At 41.7% G+C, this 18,786-nt stretch overlaps 1 protein-coding gene and 1 non-coding gene across 2 annotated transcripts in view; both read left to right on the plus strand.

The window, feature by feature from the left end:
* The window catches only part of MPP7 (MAGUK p55 scaffold protein 7), a 345,710-nt gene that overhangs the window by 10,490 nt on the left and 316,434 nt on the right, over positions 1-18,786 (plus strand). The window contains exons 2-3 of the mRNA XM_054716587.1: positions 12,358-12,516; positions 12,724-12,854. Of these exons, the coding sequence (XP_054572562.1) occupies positions 12,834-12,854 (21 nt within the window). The 5' untranslated portion in view covers positions 12,358-12,516; positions 12,724-12,833. The remainder of the gene's footprint in view (positions 1-12,357; positions 12,517-12,723; positions 12,855-18,786) is intronic.
* LOC129149211 (small Cajal body-specific RNA 24) lies at positions 9,606-9,734 on the plus strand. The gene has a single exon (XR_008556205.1). It is a non-coding gene; the product is annotated as a small Cajal body-specific RNA 24 (non-coding RNA).

The raw sequence follows: 18,786 nt of genomic DNA on the forward strand, positions 1-18,786 counted from the left end.
TATAATTGAAACTTTGTTGCCTTAAGCAGGTGGGCCCAGCCAGGGTGTGTGGAAAGCTTTTCTTCCCCTGTTGCCGGCGGCAACCCTGGCCTGCTCTCTCAAGCTCCATTCTGCCGCCATTTGTTTGAATTTGTTTACCTTCTATAATTGAAACTTTATAGCTTGAGTGGAGGCTTAGGCCTGGCCAGGGCAGGCGGAAAGCTTGGCTTCCTCTGTTACCTAGGAAACCTTGCTCTCTGTGGCTGTAGCCATCTTGGTTTGGGTTAATTTGCATGCTCACTCTGATTGGATGGTGGGCGTGGCTTGTGGGTTTGTCGGAGGTATGGTCACTTTGCATATTTGTCTATTATTAGGTAGTATTACTGGCATTCTGTGGGTTGAATGATAAAAGTAATATTTATTACGGCATTTTCCCTGCTTTAAAATTTATAATGTTGAGAAATGGATGATGGAAAACAAAGCTTTCTTTGGAAGGAAGGAGAGCAGTAGGTGAAACTGATTTGGGGGGGACAAGTCAAGTGGAAGTAGGGTATCTGTTGGAATCAGCGTGAGAGAAAAAGGGAAAGCAGTCATTAAACCACAGACTTGGCACCCTGATTTCCTGCTAGGATGACTGACCTAAAACAGGTCCTTCTGCTTCAGGCCAGACCTGTTTTAAGCCACTCCTCCTCCCTCCCCGAATTCCTTCTCATAATTCGAGTGATTTCTGAGTACGTAGTACGTAGTACCCAGACAATGAAAGCTATGTAAACACCTGTGTATATTTGTGAAACCCCTACTGGGGACTGGTTAACGGGATGATCAGCAGTAGGAGTCTCCTAACATGGCTTTCCCAGTACTCTCCCTTTCCTGTGTATTTCAGAATGGTATCTCCTCAGTAAAGCACTTTATTTCATTATTGGGGCACATACTATTAAACTGACCACCAAGGTCTGTTCAGTTATTTTTCAGTGTCTTAACACTTAATAAATGATAAGTGATTTTGGATGTTGTTCTTATTTTTTTAATTGATTTCAGAGAGGATGGGAAAGGGAGAGAGAGAGAGAGAGAGAGAGAAGAGAGAGAGAGAGAGAGAGAGAGATATCAGTGATGAGAGAGAATCATTGATTGGCTGCCTCCTGCACGCCCCCTACTGGGGATGGAGCCTGCAACTCTGGCATGTGCCCTTGACCAGTATTGAACCCAGGACCCTCAGTCCGCAGGCTGATGTTTTATCCAGTGAGCCAGACCAGCTAGGACTGGCTGTTGTTCTTGATGTTTCTAATCTCCACAGGAGTCTAGAACTGAGTAATTAAACTTCCCTTACTTTTACATATGAAACTTAAAATATCCTAGGGACCCAGTGAATAGTATAGCAAGACTGCTTATCATAATAGACGTTTTTCTGTCTGAGAATAATATAGGGCTTAATAAAAGCTTTGGAATGCTGTAACAGGTGGGAAGAGGCTGAAGTTTATAGAAAATAACTACCATTTGTTGATCTCCTACTATATGCCAGGCACTGTGCATAGAGATTCATGTTTAATTCTCATAGCAGCCCTTTGAGTATTGTCATTTGACAAATGGAGGAAACCAAGCATGGAGAAGTTAAATACTTTGCACTGAGTCATATGACTATGAAGTGGTAAAGCCACAATTCAGACCCAGGCTACTCATTCTCCTTATGTCAGAGACCAGTGTGGGAGACAATTAGATGATTCGAATTCGTATTGGAATTTTTTTCTCTTTTATATATCTTTAGTTTTTCTTTCTTTGGCTCCCCATCTTAATCTAGACAGGCACAAGTCTCACATACTTTTGTCAGTGCTCAGAAATTTTTCCACTGCAGTGTCCCCGCAAGGACAGAAGTTTGCCCAGGAAAAGTCTGAGGACACATCTAAAGTAGCCCACTGTAAAGCATAAAATTGTTCATAAGTTTTATGTTAATCCAATAGGTTAAAAATCACTTTCCGTTATGGAAAATTGACACTCCAGAAAAATATGTCCTTTTTATGCCCACCCTTGAAATTCCACAATATACCTTAGTTTGGGACACAAGTCTATAGGACTTTGTAGTGATATTATGATCAAACCTGGAGTTTAGATAATTCCTTGTGTTGGTAGAGTGGGGGTCAGTTGGCAAGGAGGTCATTGACATAGTGCAGATGGACAAAGGTAAGGGGTAGAACTGAGGAATAGGAGCTGGTGGGGCAGGGATGGATTTCGTAGAGATTTGGGGCAAAGGATGGAATAGATTTAGTAAATGGATATTGGAGAGCAAACTGTTTCTCAGACAGTTTGCTTCCTTCTTGGTTTCTGCCACTGGCTTTTCTTCTTGCTCCTGTCTCATAACTGGGAGTATCTTAAATCCTTGTCTCATTTATTCAGGCTCCCATCCTCCAAAGTTAGTTCTCTGTCCCATTGACTGGGAATCGAACCCATGACCCTTTGGTGCACGGGCCAAGGTCCAACCATGGAACCACACTGACAGGGCTATATTACTTTTTTATATCTTATTCCTAAAACTATCAAGTCTAGAGTTGGAGCATAGTAATATTTTCTTTTTATTTATCTTTGTCCTCTTAGTTTAAGGGATCTTAGCAGTTGCTAAATTGAATCTCTCTTTTTTTAAAATCCTCACCCGAGGATATTTCTTCCATTGATTTCTAGAGAGAGTGGAAGGGAGGGAGGGAGGAGGAGGAGGAGGAGAGAGAGAGAAACATTGATGTGAGAGAGACATATCGATTGGTTGCATCCCGCACTTGCCCCCACCATGGCTGGGAACCTGCAACGGAGGTACATACCCTTGACCAGGAATCGGACCTGTAACCCTTTGGTGTGAAGGTCGAAGTTCTAATCACCGAGTTAAACCAGCCAGGGCTGAGTCTCTTGTTGGTTAAAAAACAAACAAACAAGATGCGTGAGCCTGCATTCCCTTGTTCTCTTTAATCTGCTTTGCCTAGGAAATGGCCGCTGTCAGGCCTGTTGTGTTGGGGCACAGTGGGGAAGCACTGACCTTCCTAAGCTTTTGACCCGTTCACGGGACCTAATCCCACTTTATATATTCATCACTTGCCTTTGCTCACGACAGTGCATCTGTCTCCCTTTATCCGTGGTTTCACTTTCCGAGGTTTCGGTACTTGCGGTCAACTGTGGCCCAAAAATATTAAATGGAGAAGTCCAGATATGAACAGTTCATAGATTTAAATTGCCCATCATTCTCAATAGGAGGATGCAATCTTGCACCTTCCTGCTCCGTCCCGCCCAGGTCTTCAATTATCCCTTTGTTCAGCATCTCCACCGTGTACATTTCCTGGCCATAGATATGTATGTACAAGAAAAAACAGTGTGTATAGCATTCGGTACTATCTGAGGTTTCAGGCATCCACTGGGTTTCAGACATCCACTATATTACAGTAGTATCCCCTGGCAGATAAGGGGGGAATTACTGTAATATAATTCTAAGGGGTCATTTAGTAACAGTGTACACTTGATTTTTTTTTTTTTTTTTTTTTGGATTTGATGGTGAGGACATTTTAAGACTAAGAAATTGAGAGGAGAAAGAATTAATACAGGTATCTTTGAGGGTAGGGGTTTTACCCTTATTTTTATATCCTTTTATAAATAATCATTTATATGACATGGTGTCCATATGGTATAAGTGATTATTGAATGAATGTGTGGTTTTCTTAAAGAGCATACTGAGCCCTGGCCAGTGTGGCTCAGTGGATAGATTGTCGGCCCAGGCATGGAAGGGTTGCATGTTCAGTTGCAGGTTCGATCCCCTGCCCAGTTACGGGCATGTGCAGGAGGCAACCAATTGATGTGTCTTTTTCACACGGATGTTTCTCTCTCCTTTGTCTTTTCCCCCCTCTCTTCCTCCTTTCTACTCTCTGGAAAAAAATATCCTTGGGAGAGGATTAACCAAAACAAAAAGAAAAAAAAAAAAAAAGGCATTCGGGTTAGACAACAACTAACCCAAAAGACTCATTCCGAGGTTCACTTCTTGGAGGAAAAGGAGCCACTGTGCAGCAGAATGTCCCTGCGGGTGGCTGCCTTTTGAGGACAGGGTTGTAAAGGCAATGGGAATAATGGTTGGGAGTGGGAGAGAAGACATTGTGTTATTCAGAATTGTCTCTAGTAGCTTTTTCCTCCTGGAATCTTCCTCTTCGCCTCCTTAGGAGATATTGAGGCTACTGACCTTTCCTAGTTGAGAACTTACCCATAGTAAAGACCCTCTCTATAGATGAATTTCTGGATTCAAACCAGAGTTTAGATCTGCTAATTAGGCCATTCTATTTCAAGAAATATGTTAGGAGTCCAAAATAGTAGTTGTCTTCTTGGTGAAGAAATTATTTTCACCCTGACCACCCTACAGTTATTCAGACACGTTATGTCAGTTATGTTCTATGTGAGAATAATTTTTATTAGGTGAGAAATTTGGTTTCCCCCCACCCCCCCTTTTTTTTAAAACTTGGGCAACATTTCAAAAATATTGAATGACAAAGAGAACAAATAAAATACCATATGACCTTTATCCCAAATTAACACATGTTAATATAGTATATTTGTTTCAGATTTTTTTTTTTTTAGTTAGTGAAAGAAAGAAACCATTGTAGATAAAGTTGAAGTATATTTTCTTTCCCTTTCTTTCCAATCCTATTTCCCTTTCTTCCCCCCATGCAGTTGCTAATGTGAATTTGTGTACATCCTCTAATTTTTCTCTAAATGTGTTTTTGCATATGGTATGTGTATAATTTTAAGGACATATACAGTGTTAAAGGATTATTAACATAAATGATATACTGCATGGGTCATTCTGTTTATTTTTAAGAAATTGTCTGTTTTGACAGTATCTAGCCTGTAGATATAGACTAGATGACATTTTCAGTTGTCATATTTTGTATTGTCTGCAGATGTCTTCTTTGTGTGCCTGGTTGCTAATGTAAATCCATCGTTGGTTTCCTGACATTTAATAAAAAATCCTTATTTGTTTCTATGTCTTAAATTGATTAGAATTTTAAAAAATTGATGCTGTTAAGTTGAAAGCCTAATTTTGGCTAAATTACTATATGTAAGCAATCTCAATATTTTGTCTCTCAAAAAATGCTACAAAACAATTATGATGGGTGTGGAATGGTTTGCAAGGGATGTGAGTAGGTGGCAGGGAGTTTTTGTCTTGAACAAACATGCAGAAGTGTTGTTGCTGCTTTGGAAATGTGTTACTGTGCGGGGAAGTGTTATGTTATTAAAAGTTTTTTTTCGGGGGGGGGTAGTTTTCTGTATTAAAGCATTGTCCCTTTGGTTTAAGAAATACAAAATTAGTACAGTATTAATCCAGCCCTGTTCTTCTAATCAAGCTTTGGTCTCATTGCTCCCACCGTCTGGACATTTTCGTTTGGATATCTCATCTTGACCTCATTCAAAGGTCTTAGGTGGAAAAGCAGGCCCACTGGTCATGTCTTTTCATATCTAAGATTAGGAACTGTGGACTCATATTGAATCCTAACATCTCTTTAACATTTTACTTGTAGACTGCTTTCCCCCCTTGTCATTCTACCTCACTGTCAACATTCTAGTCTAAATAAAATTATCTCTGACCCAGGCTTTACTGTAGCTGCTGCTTTGGTGAATATGCAGCTATCAATTTACCCTGTATTCTGTTATCAGATTTTAAAACATCACTTGCATTACATTCCTTTCAAAGAAGACTTTTCCCCCGTGGACTTTTAAGGGGTCTGAAGTTGCTATATTCGGACCCCAGTTCTGCTACTTACCAACTATCTGTGTGACCTTGAATTAGTTGGAAATGTTTCTGAGTTTTCTCATATGTAAACTAGGGCAGTAAAAGAAATATGTATTTAGGTTATAGGGTTGCAGTAGGCTTAACACCAGAGAATATTTTATAGACATCTATATATATAGATAGAGAGAGAGAGAGAGAGAGAGAGAGAGAGAGAGAGAGAGGGGTAATATGCAAATTAGCTGGGATGCCTTAAGGCGTCACGACCAGCTCAGGAGGAGCTGTGTGCACAGATGGACAGGAGGGGACTGCATGCCACCCCCAGCCCCAGCTGCCGCAGGGAGGCTGGGGCTGGGGGTGGGCCGGAGCGGGGACACTCACCAGGGGTGGGGGCGTGCTCCGAGCGGCCCTGGTGTGGCTCAGAGCACGCCCCCACCCCAGCGGACACACACGGGGCGGGGGAGGGGGGTTTAGCGCGGGCTTCTGTGTGTGAGCTGCAGAGGAAACACCTTTTCTGACTGCTCATTGGCTAAGCTCCCTGTACACTGCCACTCGCAGTGTTCTTGATAACTTGGGTAATAAGAATCCAAGAAGGTGATCTAGGGTTTTTCCACCTCACTCCTGGAGGAAAAAATGAAGGTCTGCTGCTGGAGGGGCTAAGAAATGTCATATCCTGCCCTAGCCGGTTTGGCTCAGTGGATAGAGCCTCAGCCTGTGGACTGCAGGGTCCGGGTTTGATTCTGATCAAGGGCATGTACCTAGGTTGCAGGCTCCTCCCTGGCGGGGGCCCAGGTCAGGGCTCATGCAGGAGGCAACCAAAGTGTTCCTCTCACATTGATGTTTCTCTCTGTCTTTCCCTTTCTCTTTCATATTCTCTAAAAATCAATGGAAACATATCCTCAGGTGAGGATAAAAAGAAAGAAAGAAAGAAAGAAATGTTATATCCTATGAAAGACACATTTTGAAAATGCCTAAAGAAAGTTGTCATTTTTTCATGGTGAAGGGACTGGAGTTCGTGTTGATGAAAACACCTTAGTGGCTGTGGTGACTGGCAGTGACAGCAGCAGCCGGGTGATGGGGGTGGCGCCTTCCCCTGATCAGCCTGGTCCCCTCCTGCAGAGGGAGGCCAGACTGCGGCTTAGGACATGCCCTGAGGGCTCCCAGACTGTGAGAGGTGGCAGGCTGGGCTGAGGGACCCCCCCACTCCAGTGCACAAATTTCGTGCACCAGGCCTCTAGTATGTATACAAATATATACACATATTTGATATATGTACATATGTGAATGAAACTTTAAAAAATAAAGTGCATATAGAAAAGTGCTCCTTTAAATAGATAGTTTGATACATTTTCACAAATTGGACACACCTGTTAAATAGCACATCTTGGAGTTATTTTACAAATAATTTTCCTTGGTTTGTGTAAGAGGAAGACGCATTATCTGAGTCATGAATCTAAGGTGTATTTTAGGTTGGTTATTCCTACCTCAAGTACACCTCTGACTTAGGTATGCAGGATCAAGCTATATGGACTAGAATGCTGGGATCTTGATCACCCATTAGTCTGCCTGATTTTCAGAGGAGAATCTTGACCTTGCCTCCTTTAGCTTCCCAGAAGCTGAGGTGAGCTGGCTTTTTATCCAGGCTGTGTTGTTGTGATGCTCTTTAGCTTTACAGAAGAATCTTAGCCCTGTCCTTAGACTTCCTGTTGAAGTAGATGGATTTGTATTTGTTTAGCTGCTTTGAACAGGAGCTCTCCAGACGTGTTTTTAGGAAGGACAAACAGGTGCTCCTTGCACCCAATATTTGTTAGTATTGCTTAACAGAAGCAGTATTTAGGAAGGAGTGCTTAAAGGGTATAGTAGATCAGACATTATACTAGATACTTTAAAATACACGCCTGGATCAAGTTTGATTAGCTAAAGAACAGCATGCTCATGCCATGTTTTATTGACTTACCAAGAGACTTTCACCAAAATGCTAGTTGGTATGTTAGTGCTGTTGTCATGGACTATACTGAGGAAATCCTGTAGAGGTGGTGCAGATCCTCTGGCCTCATCACCTAGTATTTTTCTTTCTCAAATAAAGTAAATGGATTTTACCTGTCAGTAAGTGAAATATTCTGTAGGTTTTCCTGTTCCTTCCAAAAAGGTAGGCTGCACATCTGCAAAGAGGAAAAGGCACATTGCAAATCTTGCTTAAATCCCTTTTGCTTAGAAACCTTATTTTTGAGCTCATTTGTGTCTTTTTGAATTATGCACATGGCAACATTTTTATTTTTTTAAAGTTGACTTTATGTTCTTAGAGCAGTTTTAGGTTTACAGCAAAATTGAGGGGATGGTACAGAGATTTCCCATATATTCCGTGACTTCCCTCCACATGAATAGCCTCCATCCCCCTTAGGAACATTCCCCACTAGAGAGGTACATTTGTTACCGTTGATGACCCTACATTGACACATTTTTGTCATAGTTTAATCAGGGTTCACTCTTGGTGGTGTACATTCTGTTAAGTTTGGACAAATGTGTAATGACATGTATTCATCGTTATGGTATCATACAGACTATTTTACCGCCCTAAAAATCCTTGGTGGCTTACCTATTTATCGCCACGTTCCAATCCCTATAACTACACATCTTTTTACTGTCTCCATAGTTTTGTCTTTTCCAGAATGTCAGATAGTTGGAATCATTAAGAATGCAACCTTTTCATATTAGCTTCGTTCACTTAGTAATATGTATTTAAAGTTTCCCTGTGTCATTTCATAGCTTGATAGCTCATTTCTTTTTAGCACTGAATAATATACATTGTCCGAATGTACCACAGTTTATCCATTCAGCTATGAAGGACATCTTGGGTTCTTTCAGGTTGGAGCACTTATGAATAAAGCTACTATAAACATCCTTGTACAGGTTTTTGTACAATCTGTACAAGACGTAGTTTTCAACTCCTTTGGGTAAATACCAACGAGCATGATTGCTGGATTGTTTGTTGAGTATGTTTAGTTTTATAAGAAACTGCCAAATTGTCTTCCAATGTGGCTGTGCCATTTTATATTCTCACCAGCAGTGAATGAGAGTTCCTGTTGCTCCATATCCTGGCCAGCATTTAGTTGATGTCAGTGTTCTGAATTTTGGCCATTCATAAAAGTGTACAGTAGTATCTCACTTTTATTTAATTTGCATTTTCCTGATGACATATGATATGAAGCATCTTTTCAGGTGCTTATTTGCTATTTGTATATCTTCTTTGGTAAAGTGGCTGTTAAGATCTTTGGCCCATTTTTAAGTTTGGTGGTTTGTTTTATTGTTTAGTTTAAGACTTTTTTATGGTATTTTTCTATAACAATCTTTTATCAGATGTGTCTTTTGCAAATAGTTTCTCCCAGACTGTGACTTGTTTTCTCATTCTGTTGACATTTGACATTATCTTTTGTGGAGCAGAAGTTTTCAATTTTAATGAAATACACCTTATCAATTGTTTCTTTCATGAATCATCCTTTGGTATTGTATCTAAAAAGTCATCGTCATACCCAACATCATCTAGATTTTCTATGTTAATTTCTAGGAATCTTACAGTTTTGCATTTTACATTGAGGTCTGTGATTCATTTTGGAAAATATTTGCATTAATATAATTCGTTAAAACATTAAAACACACCAGTTGTAGTTCATGACAAGGTATAACAAGTCTGTCTTTAATTACTGTGATTCTAGTTCTGCTGATGATTGTACTAAAATATCCAATAAGCAGATGGGGGGGTCAGTCCCACAGAGAGATCCTTGCTGTCATGTAATGTCACTGGAGGAAAAGTAACATGCACTCATTTCAAGGACCGTGGTCTTTAACACAGTTCTCATAACTCATCAAAAACAGCAGGTCCAAGTGGACATCTACTTTATTCAGTTTCTTCTTAAGGTGAAGAAAACTCTTTGTAAATGTCCTAGAGAAATATAGTAGCTTTCTGTTCACACTTTGCAAGTAAAAAGGGTGGATCGTTCCACTACTGACATATTAAAAAAAAAAAAAAAAAGTGCTGAAAAAAACAGCAGGTCCAGCAGTACATCTGGTAATATCTGCTAAAGTCCAAATCAGCAGCTTCCTCAAAGACATTTTTAACTTGCCATTACTTGATATTTTTATATATCTTTTACAATAAATACTTTATTTTCATTGCCTACGGAACATTTAAGAAAAGCATGAGGGAGGATTTTATATTAAGCAGGGCCCCTTGAACAGAATTGTGAAGTAGGCACACATACCCCATTCACTTCCAACTCTGGAAGGAAGATGTAGGCTGCCACCCTTAGTGCTTCTTTTCTTTTCTTTTTAAAGTTAAACTAATGTTTGTTAAACATCGTTTAAAGTCTCTGAACTGCTGGGCACCTGTCTATCGTGACTACAGCATTAGAGAACCACTTGACTTTTTGGTAAATGGAAGTGTGGTCATTGATTCGCTCAGCTGAGATTTGCATTAACTTCATACATGCAGTCTTCACAGCCTTTAAGGACTAGTTTAGATAGCCACTTTATTCTTCACTGGCCATCTCAGAGTCTAGTGGCATCTGCTAACCTAGAGACATTGCACAGAGAAGCTGTAATGGATCTCAGAGATCATTGAATTCTGAAAATCGGAGGCCTGGAGGAGTGTGGGACTGGCTGTGGCCATATTGTTGTCACTTGGAGAACCCGTAGAACCAGGACTAGAGTACACATCCCTTAACTCCAATGCAGGTCTCTGCCATTCTTGTATCCCATCCTTTTTTGAATACCCCAATCTTATGCATTTTAAGTCAATCAAAATTTGAAGTACAGTGATCTGATTTTGTGTAATTTGAAGCACTACTTATTAATTTTATGTGTAAAATATGCAAACTTTGAAGACCAATTTCTACAGATAATTAATGATTTCATGTTGGTGGTGACTTAGTTAAGAATGATGATGGATTAATTTCTTTGCTAAATTATTATAGTTGTATGGTATCATCTAGAGAGGATGGGAACAAAGGGCTACCCACGTTTGGCTCACATAAGCTAGACTCATGAATTTCATTTGAAATCAGCCATAATATATTGAGCATTTACTGTTGTTGGGCCCTGTTCTGGGCATCCAAGCCATGGCATTGAACAGGCCCTGAGTATTATCATCTGCTGTCCTGGAGCTTACTTGTAAGGAGCTAATTTGCTATTTTCATTCCTGTTGTTAGAGCGATGGCATTAGAACTGAAGGGAGAGTTCTTTTCCCTCTGCAAGAGCTCCTGGGTCGGTTAGACCAGTGGTTCTCAACCTTTCTAACGCCGCGACCCTTTAATACAGTTCCTCATGTTGTGGTGACCCCCAACCACAAAATTAATTTCGTTGCTACTTCATAACTGTAATTTTGCTACTGTTATGAATTGTAAGGTAAATATCTGTGGTTTCTGATGGTCTTAGGCGACCCTGCTAGTGGTTCTCAACCTGTGGGTCGTGAGAACCCACTGGGTTAGATGAAGCCGGTATTATACAAATAAAGTATTTATATAATCACTGATTCCGTGGACTCAACAGTGCAGAGATAGTTGTCTGGGCCTATAGGCAGTGTATGCTGTAAGCAGAACAGGAACTTTAGAATAAAGATGCGAAACCTCTCAGAATCTCATTTTCTGAATCGGTGAATTAGGACTAATAATAGCTTGTGAGTATCAAATGACGTTATAAGGTAAAGTGACTGGCCTAGCATATAAGAAATGTTCAATAAATGGTCGTTTATTGTTTCTTATTATTATGTATATAGTCAAAAGGAAGATTAGAATGTGCTTAGGTTTTCTTAGTCATTTCCCGCCATCTCTCCCCCTTCCCCCCCCAGTACCACAATTCTTACTTAGCTTTTTTTGTTTTCTATGGCACAAATTAAGTTCACAGGGATAATAATATGCTTCCAGGAATATACCTGAAAGTAATTAAAATTCCACAAAATAGGTCCAGAGAGAGTTGCTGCTTGTGCTGGGCTTGGGGCCATTTAGCAAGAAGTTGGGGGCACACTGAGGACAGATGCTGCTTGCTTGGGGTTTGTGAGCCTTTGAGAGATTTTAGGGAAGTCCGAGGCATGGGCCAAGACAAGCTATTTGTATGGAAAAGCCACAAGTTGGGTGGGACAGCGTCTCAGGGCATCACCAGGGAGCGGGAATGGTGTTGGCTGGGTTGATGGAGAGTCAGCTGTGGTGCCAGCTGGGGCTTGTGGGCTGGGCGGGGGGAAGGCCCCACAAAGGAGCGATGGCTTCTGCCAGCACTTCTGTCTCAGAGAATGCTGTCCGTCCAGTTAACTTTTTAAGAGGCTGAAATGTTTTCTTAATCATAACTATGTGGGGTGATAATTAAAGGTGATAAAAATGTTTAAGAAAGTCCTAATGGGTAGAGGAGAAGAAAGTCCTTACTTTTGAGCCAAAGCTAGATGTGATTAAGTGGGTTTGCTTGTTATTATTGTTATTAATAAGGAAGACGAGTTTTGTAAGTCTGAAATATTAGCCCCTAACTTTTTCAACCTTTTTAATATAAATGTTTATTTAGAATTTTAAAAATAAAGTGAGGACTTCAAAATGGGTTACAAGGTGTCGTATGATCTAAACCTTACCTGTATATTTTCCTCCTTATTTTATCAGAATTTCTTTCTGGCTCATTGTGTTTCAGCCATGCTTTCCTTTGAATATTTTGTATTATTTTCGTCGGAACCTCAGTTCATACTGGGCTTCCTGCTGGAATGCATTCATCTCTCACCTGGCTGTCCCTCCCTCCCACCTCCCCATGATCCAGGTCTTCAGGTCTGTTTAATTTCCCTTCTTAGAGAAACTTCCCCTTTTACCCAGTGTGGCTGTTTCCCTCCCATGCCCTTCTCTCCAAGAAGTAATACTATCCAAAGATAGTATTAGCTACTTATCTTTCACTGTGTTGTCCAGTGAGCAGTGTATTTGTTATTTATTTATTTGTTTGTTTGACTGCTTTTGTGTTTTATCTTGTTTGCTTGCTAGACATGGTGTGAAGGCAAGGACCATGTCTGTTGTGTTCACCACAACATGCTCAGCACCAAAAGCCAGTGGCTGGCTCCTCGTGAATCTCCTAATATTTCTTGACTCATTTAATGGACTCAACTAAAGCAGAGGTCAGCAAAGTTTTTATATAAAGGGCCAGATAATACATATGTCAAGCTTTGCAGTCTGTGAGGTCTCTGTTGCAGCTGTGTAGCTCTGCCATTTCCACCCAGGCCAACGCTTCTTCCAGGTGAGCTGGGCCGCAGCTGCCCTGACTGTTCCCGTGGGTTCGCACAGGAGCCGGTCTTCGAGGCCGGCTGGGAGAGAGCGCGCTGCCCGCCTGGCTTCCGTGTGGCGCCGCTGGGCAGCCCAGAGGTCTGCACTGCGCCTTGGCCCACGCTTCGATCACTGGCCAGGCCTAGGGACTGCACCATGCACACATATTGGGCACTGGGCCTCTAATCCTACCTAATAAAATAGTAATATGCAAATTGACCGCACCTTTGCCACACCCAAGCCACACCCACCAGCCAAAGCCACACCCACCAGCCAATCAGGGAGAGTATGCAAATTACCCAACAAAGATGGCGGCTAATTTGCATACGCTGAGAGAGGGAGGAGTGAAGACTGAAGACAACTTAGAAGGAAGAGGGAGGAAAAGCGGAAAGCAAGGTGGTTGCCAGAGGGAAAGCCCGGGTGGGGTGGAGCAGGCGGCAGTGGCGAGCGGGTGCAGGTGTGGTGGCCGCAAAGGCGGCGGCAGCAGCAGCGCACGCCGCAACAGCCGCTTGCAGGATTTTTCTGCAAATGGGCTACTAGTGTGTGTGTGTGTGTGTGTGTATATATATATATATATTTGTTAAGCCTCTCCTGAGGATATGTTTTCCATTGATTTTTAGAGAGAATGGAAGGGATGAGGAGAGACAGAGAGAAACATCAATGTGAGAGAGACACACATCCATCGATTGGTTGCCTCCCACACACACCCCAACTGTGGCCAGGGATTGAGCCTGCAACCTAGTTATGTGCCCTTGACCGGGAATTGAACCCATGGCCCTTCAGTCTGCAATCTGATGCTCTAACTATTGAGCCAAACTGACTAGGAATAAATTATATTTTATTTAAAACTTTGAGGCCAGGGCTAGTGTCTACCTTGCCTGTTTCATTCTAATTCTGTGATCAAGGAAGGCCAAATTTAAGCCTCAGCCAGCCCCACGTGTGTTGTGTGGTCTGGTTCTTAGGCCCTGCTGGTTTCAGGGCTGAGCACTAGGCTTCCTCATTGTACTAACTTTTGTTGCTAAGCAGACCAGGATCCTGTGCTTCTGTCCGTGTGGCTACTCCTAGTTCCGCTCCTTACTGATACGGACTCCTCCTCTGGTTTCTGCGGCCCTGTCTTCTCTGGAGCCTCCTTTCCTGGGGTCTAAGGCCCTGTCTTTCTAGCTGAGTCCAGGACTGGGTTCCATGGAACTGCCTTCATAGATGGTTAGTAGCCTCCCTACTTGATTGCCTAGTGCTGCCACACTTTCACGGCTTTATTCCTTCTGCGTGGTTTGGAGACTGTTACCCTGTGAAGGAGAAAACACACTCCTCCTACGTGTCTGCTCTGCTCTCAATGCCATGCTACCTCACTACTTCACTTCTGACACAAGATGTGTGAGTTTTGTACCTGGAGATAGTGTCAGATCACTTAACCCCACAAGACTGCCTCCACCCCCACTTCAGGTGCCAATCACAGGTGCACGTTGTCACCTGTGCCCTGACCCACCGTCCATAAATCAGAGGTTTCCACAGCCTCCTCCTTGGGTTCAGTTAATGTGGTAGGCCAGCTCACAGAATTCAGGAAAACGGTTTACTCACTGGATTACTGGTTTATTAAAAAAGATGTAACTCAGCCAGATGGAAGAAATGTGTAGGGCAGGGTATATGGAAAGGGGTGCAGAGCTTCCATGCCCTCTGGGGGCTCACCACTCTTTCTCTACCTTTGTGTTCCACCCACCTGGAAGCTCTCTGAAGCCAGCCTTTGCTTTTTTATGGTGGCTTCATTACATAGGCATGGTTAAGTCATTGGCCATTGGTGATTGAATTCAATCTCTGCCTATTCTTCCCTTCCTGGAAGTGGGGGCTTGGGACTGAAAGTTTCAACCCTCTAGTCAAGATTGGTCTCATCCTTAGGGACTTGCCAAAAGTCACATCATTGGATGTGAGGGCGATCTGGCTGTGACATCTGTCGCCCCATTGATCGCCAGGATTGAGTCAGTTGATCTGGCTGACTAGGCAGGTGTCCCCCTCCTCCCTCCCTAACCTGTCGATGTGTGTCACTCCCGAATCTGCCCGCTTGGTCGATGAGGATGACCTTCCCCCCAAAAGAGAGGACCTAGACTGTACATACAGTCAAGGGTATACCAGTAACTGCACTCCAAGCAAGCTCTCAAAAGTCACATCATTAACATAAACTCAGGTGTGAATATCAAAAGACAATTTTATGGCTCTTCTCCCTTAGGAAATGCTAAGAATTTTAGGAGCTGTGTGCCAGAAAAGGGAGGAAGACCAAATATATATATTTCTTTTTTGTTTTGTTTTGCTTTGTTAATCCTCACCCGAGGATATTTTTCCCATTGATTTTTAGAGAGAGTGGAAGAGAGGGAGAAAGGGAGGGGAGGGAAGGGAAAGGGAGGGGAGAGAGACCTTAACTGGGAATGGAACCTAAGACCCTTCGGTGCACAGGTTGACACTCTAACCACTTACACACATTGGCAAGGGCCAATATATATATTTCTTATTGTAAATCACAATATTACATATCCTTTCTTGAAAATCCCAATACCTACCATCGCTTGAGTAATGACTATGTTTTGCCTTGCTCCTGTTAAAGAAAATATATTATTCAAACTGTTGAAGAAAAAATTATTCATAATACTTATTGAAAGTAAGGCAGACTTTATCCAAGGGAGGCCATTGGGATGATTGTAAGGACCATTGTAATGGGGTCTTGCAGCGGGGGAGAAAGATTGGACTCACTTTTACATAGAGCATAGTCAAGTGAAAATTTATAATCAAGGACCAGAGTGGAGGTCCTGGATGGAAAATTACTAAATTGAAACATCAGGGTAAGGTGGAATTCTGGGTAAACTGACCTTGCTAAAGGTAGACACTTCACCTGGCAGATGGTGGAGAATGAAATGAAACCCATTAGATGTTGAGGCTTTTGGTTAAACTGATATATAAGGATTCTTGCTAAAATTGAACAATGCAGATAGGAACATGGATGTCAGAAAGTCAGGCCTGGTTGAGAAAGAGTTACTGAGTAGTTTTTTGGTCAATGAGATAATTTTTGTCACTCCTTCAGCTGCAGCTCCTGGGTCTGCTTCTGAGCCAAGGCTTCTCATCTCCTTTGCCCTCCTTTCCCCTCCTTCCCCCCTGCAGGTTATGGGCCTGTACAACCTGGCTGATTACATCATGCTTCATGGCCAAGTCCTGAGGAAAGAAAACCAGCGTTGATTTTAAAGGTCTTTTGTGTATGTCTCATGAGCCAGTCCTAATTTTTCATTACAGTAAACATCGATAGAAAAAAAATGTAGCTCTGTAGTATTTTTAAGATCCAACTGACAGTGGTAAACCGAGAAGGGGCACTTTTGGGGTTTTATTTGGTTCACAATACCCCGTCTTCCCAAAAAATTGCTGTTTTTCTGGCTACCTGGAGGATTATGCACACACTGTTTCAGTACTTTGTGACTCCCTTCCTCCTCAGATCACATTCCTAATTTCTTAAATCCAAGAGCGGCATCCACCAGCTGGTAGTAGATTTTTAATTCAGTGTGTTTAGATGCAAAAACAATTTATATAGACTACCACCAAAAATTTTTAATTTTTCTTAAAATATTTTAAAATTGCATGTGATTATATGTGATCAGGTACTTAGACATGCAATACAATCAGAATCATAGCATTTCTTCTCAAATGTGTTAGACTTCTCAAGACACTAGAGCTATTTTTTTGCATGTACCTGTCCAATTTTCCCAACACCATTTATTGAAGAGACTGTCTTCACTTCATTGTATGCTCTTGCCTCCTTTGTCAAATATTAATTGAGCATAATGGCTTGGGTTGATTTCTGGGTTCTCTGTTCTGTTCCATTGGTCTATATGTCTGTTCTTGTGCCAGTTTTGAGAACCGTGGCTTGGTAATACCAGTATAAGGAAAGTAACCCTGCTTTAAACAGTAGGCAAATGCCCAGTGTAACTTCCTTGTTCCTGCCCACTGGGTCTATAAAAAAATCTCTCACCTTGTACAGCTCTTGTGAGCTAGACTGGATGCATGAATATCTGTGGGAGCCACTGACATTTCTAAATCAGATTAAAACTATGGACCCTTTGCCCTGTTAAAAACATCACAACAAACCCAAGATTGGGTCACCTTTGATAAGCCCCATGTCACCAAAATAGACTTAACTAGTTTCAGCTGGTCCAGAAAGGGAATCTTAAACTAGTCAATCAGGAATCACCTGGTCGGCACTACTAAGGTAATCTGCCTGATAGAACTCTGTTATCCCCTAAAAGTGACCCTGCCACATGCAGTGTACCTTTTGCTAGCTTAACTTCCTTTTCCAGCTCCCTTCTGCCGATAAAAGTCTTTCATTTTGTATAACTCCTCGAAGCTCTTTTCAATCTGCTAGATGGAATGCTGCCCAATTCATGAATCATTGAATAAAGCCAATAAGAATCTTTAACGTTTATTTAGTTGAATTTTGTTTTCTAACAGTCCTCAGAAACATTCACATAAAACACAAAAAACTGCTCCTGTTCTAGGCAGATCGTGGATCCTGAAGACTTAAAATCTGCTTCTGTATCCAGATCAACTCTAGCTCTAGTGTCTTTTTTTAATTCTTTATTGTTTAAAGTATGACATATAGTATTACATATGTCTCCTTTTTCTCCCATTGACCTCTCCCCGGCCACCCCACCTCCCAGCACATGCCCTCACCCCCCTATTGTCTGTGTCCATTGGTTATGCTTATATGCATGCATACAAGTCCTTTGGTGGATCATTTACACACACACACACACCCCCCCCCCCCCCCCCGCCCCATCCTCTTCTGCCTTCCCTCTGAAGTTTTATTGTCTCTTTGATGCTCTGTCTCTGGCTCTATTTTTGTTCATCAGTTTATGTTGTTCATTATATTCCACAAATGAGTGAGATCATGTGATACTTATCTTTCTCTGACTGGCTTATTTTGCTTAACATAATGCTCTCCAGGTCCATCCATGCTGTTGCAAATGGTAAGAGTTCCTTCTTTTTTTACAGCAGCATAGTATTTCATTGTGTAGATGTACCACAGTTTTTTAATCCACTCATCTGCTGCTGGGCACTTAGGCTGCTTCCCAACCTTAGCTATGGTGAATTGAGCTGCTATGAACATAGGGTGTATATATCCTTTCTGATTGGTGTTTCTGATTTTGGGGGATATATTCCCAGAAGTGGGATTACTGGGTCAAATGGGAGTTCCATTTTTAATTTTTTGAGCAAACTCCATACTGTTTTCCACAGTGGCTGCACCAGTCTGCATTTCCACCAGCAGTGCACGAGGATTCCTTTTTCTCTGCATCCTCGCCAGCACTTGTTGTTTGTTGATTTGTTGATGATAGCCATTCTGACAGGTGTGAGATGGTATCTCACTGTTGTTTTGATTTGCATCTCTCGGATAATTAGTGACTTTGAGCATGTTTTCATATGTCTCTTGGCCTTCTGTATGTCCTCTTTCAAAAAGTGTCTATTTAGGTCCTTTGCCCATATCTTCCTTTTGTTAAGATATGAGTTCCTATAAATTTTGGAGATTAGACCCTTATTGGAGATAACATTAGCAAATATGTTCTCCCATGCAGTGGGCTTTCTTGTTGTTTTGTTGATGGTTTCTTTTGCTGTGCAGCTTTTTATTTTGATGTAGTCCCATTTGTTTATTTTCTCTTTAGTTTCCATTGCCCTAGGAACTGTATCGGTAAAGATATTGCTATGACATATGTCTGATATTTTGCTGCCTGTGGATCTTCTAAGATATTTATGGTTTCCCAT

This window comes from Eptesicus fuscus, chromosome 5 (genome assembly GCF_027574615.1).
Source record: "Eptesicus fuscus isolate TK198812 chromosome 5, DD_ASM_mEF_20220401, whole genome shotgun sequence".
In the NCBI taxonomy this organism is placed as follows: domain Eukaryota; kingdom Metazoa; phylum Chordata; class Mammalia; order Chiroptera; family Vespertilionidae; genus Eptesicus; species Eptesicus fuscus.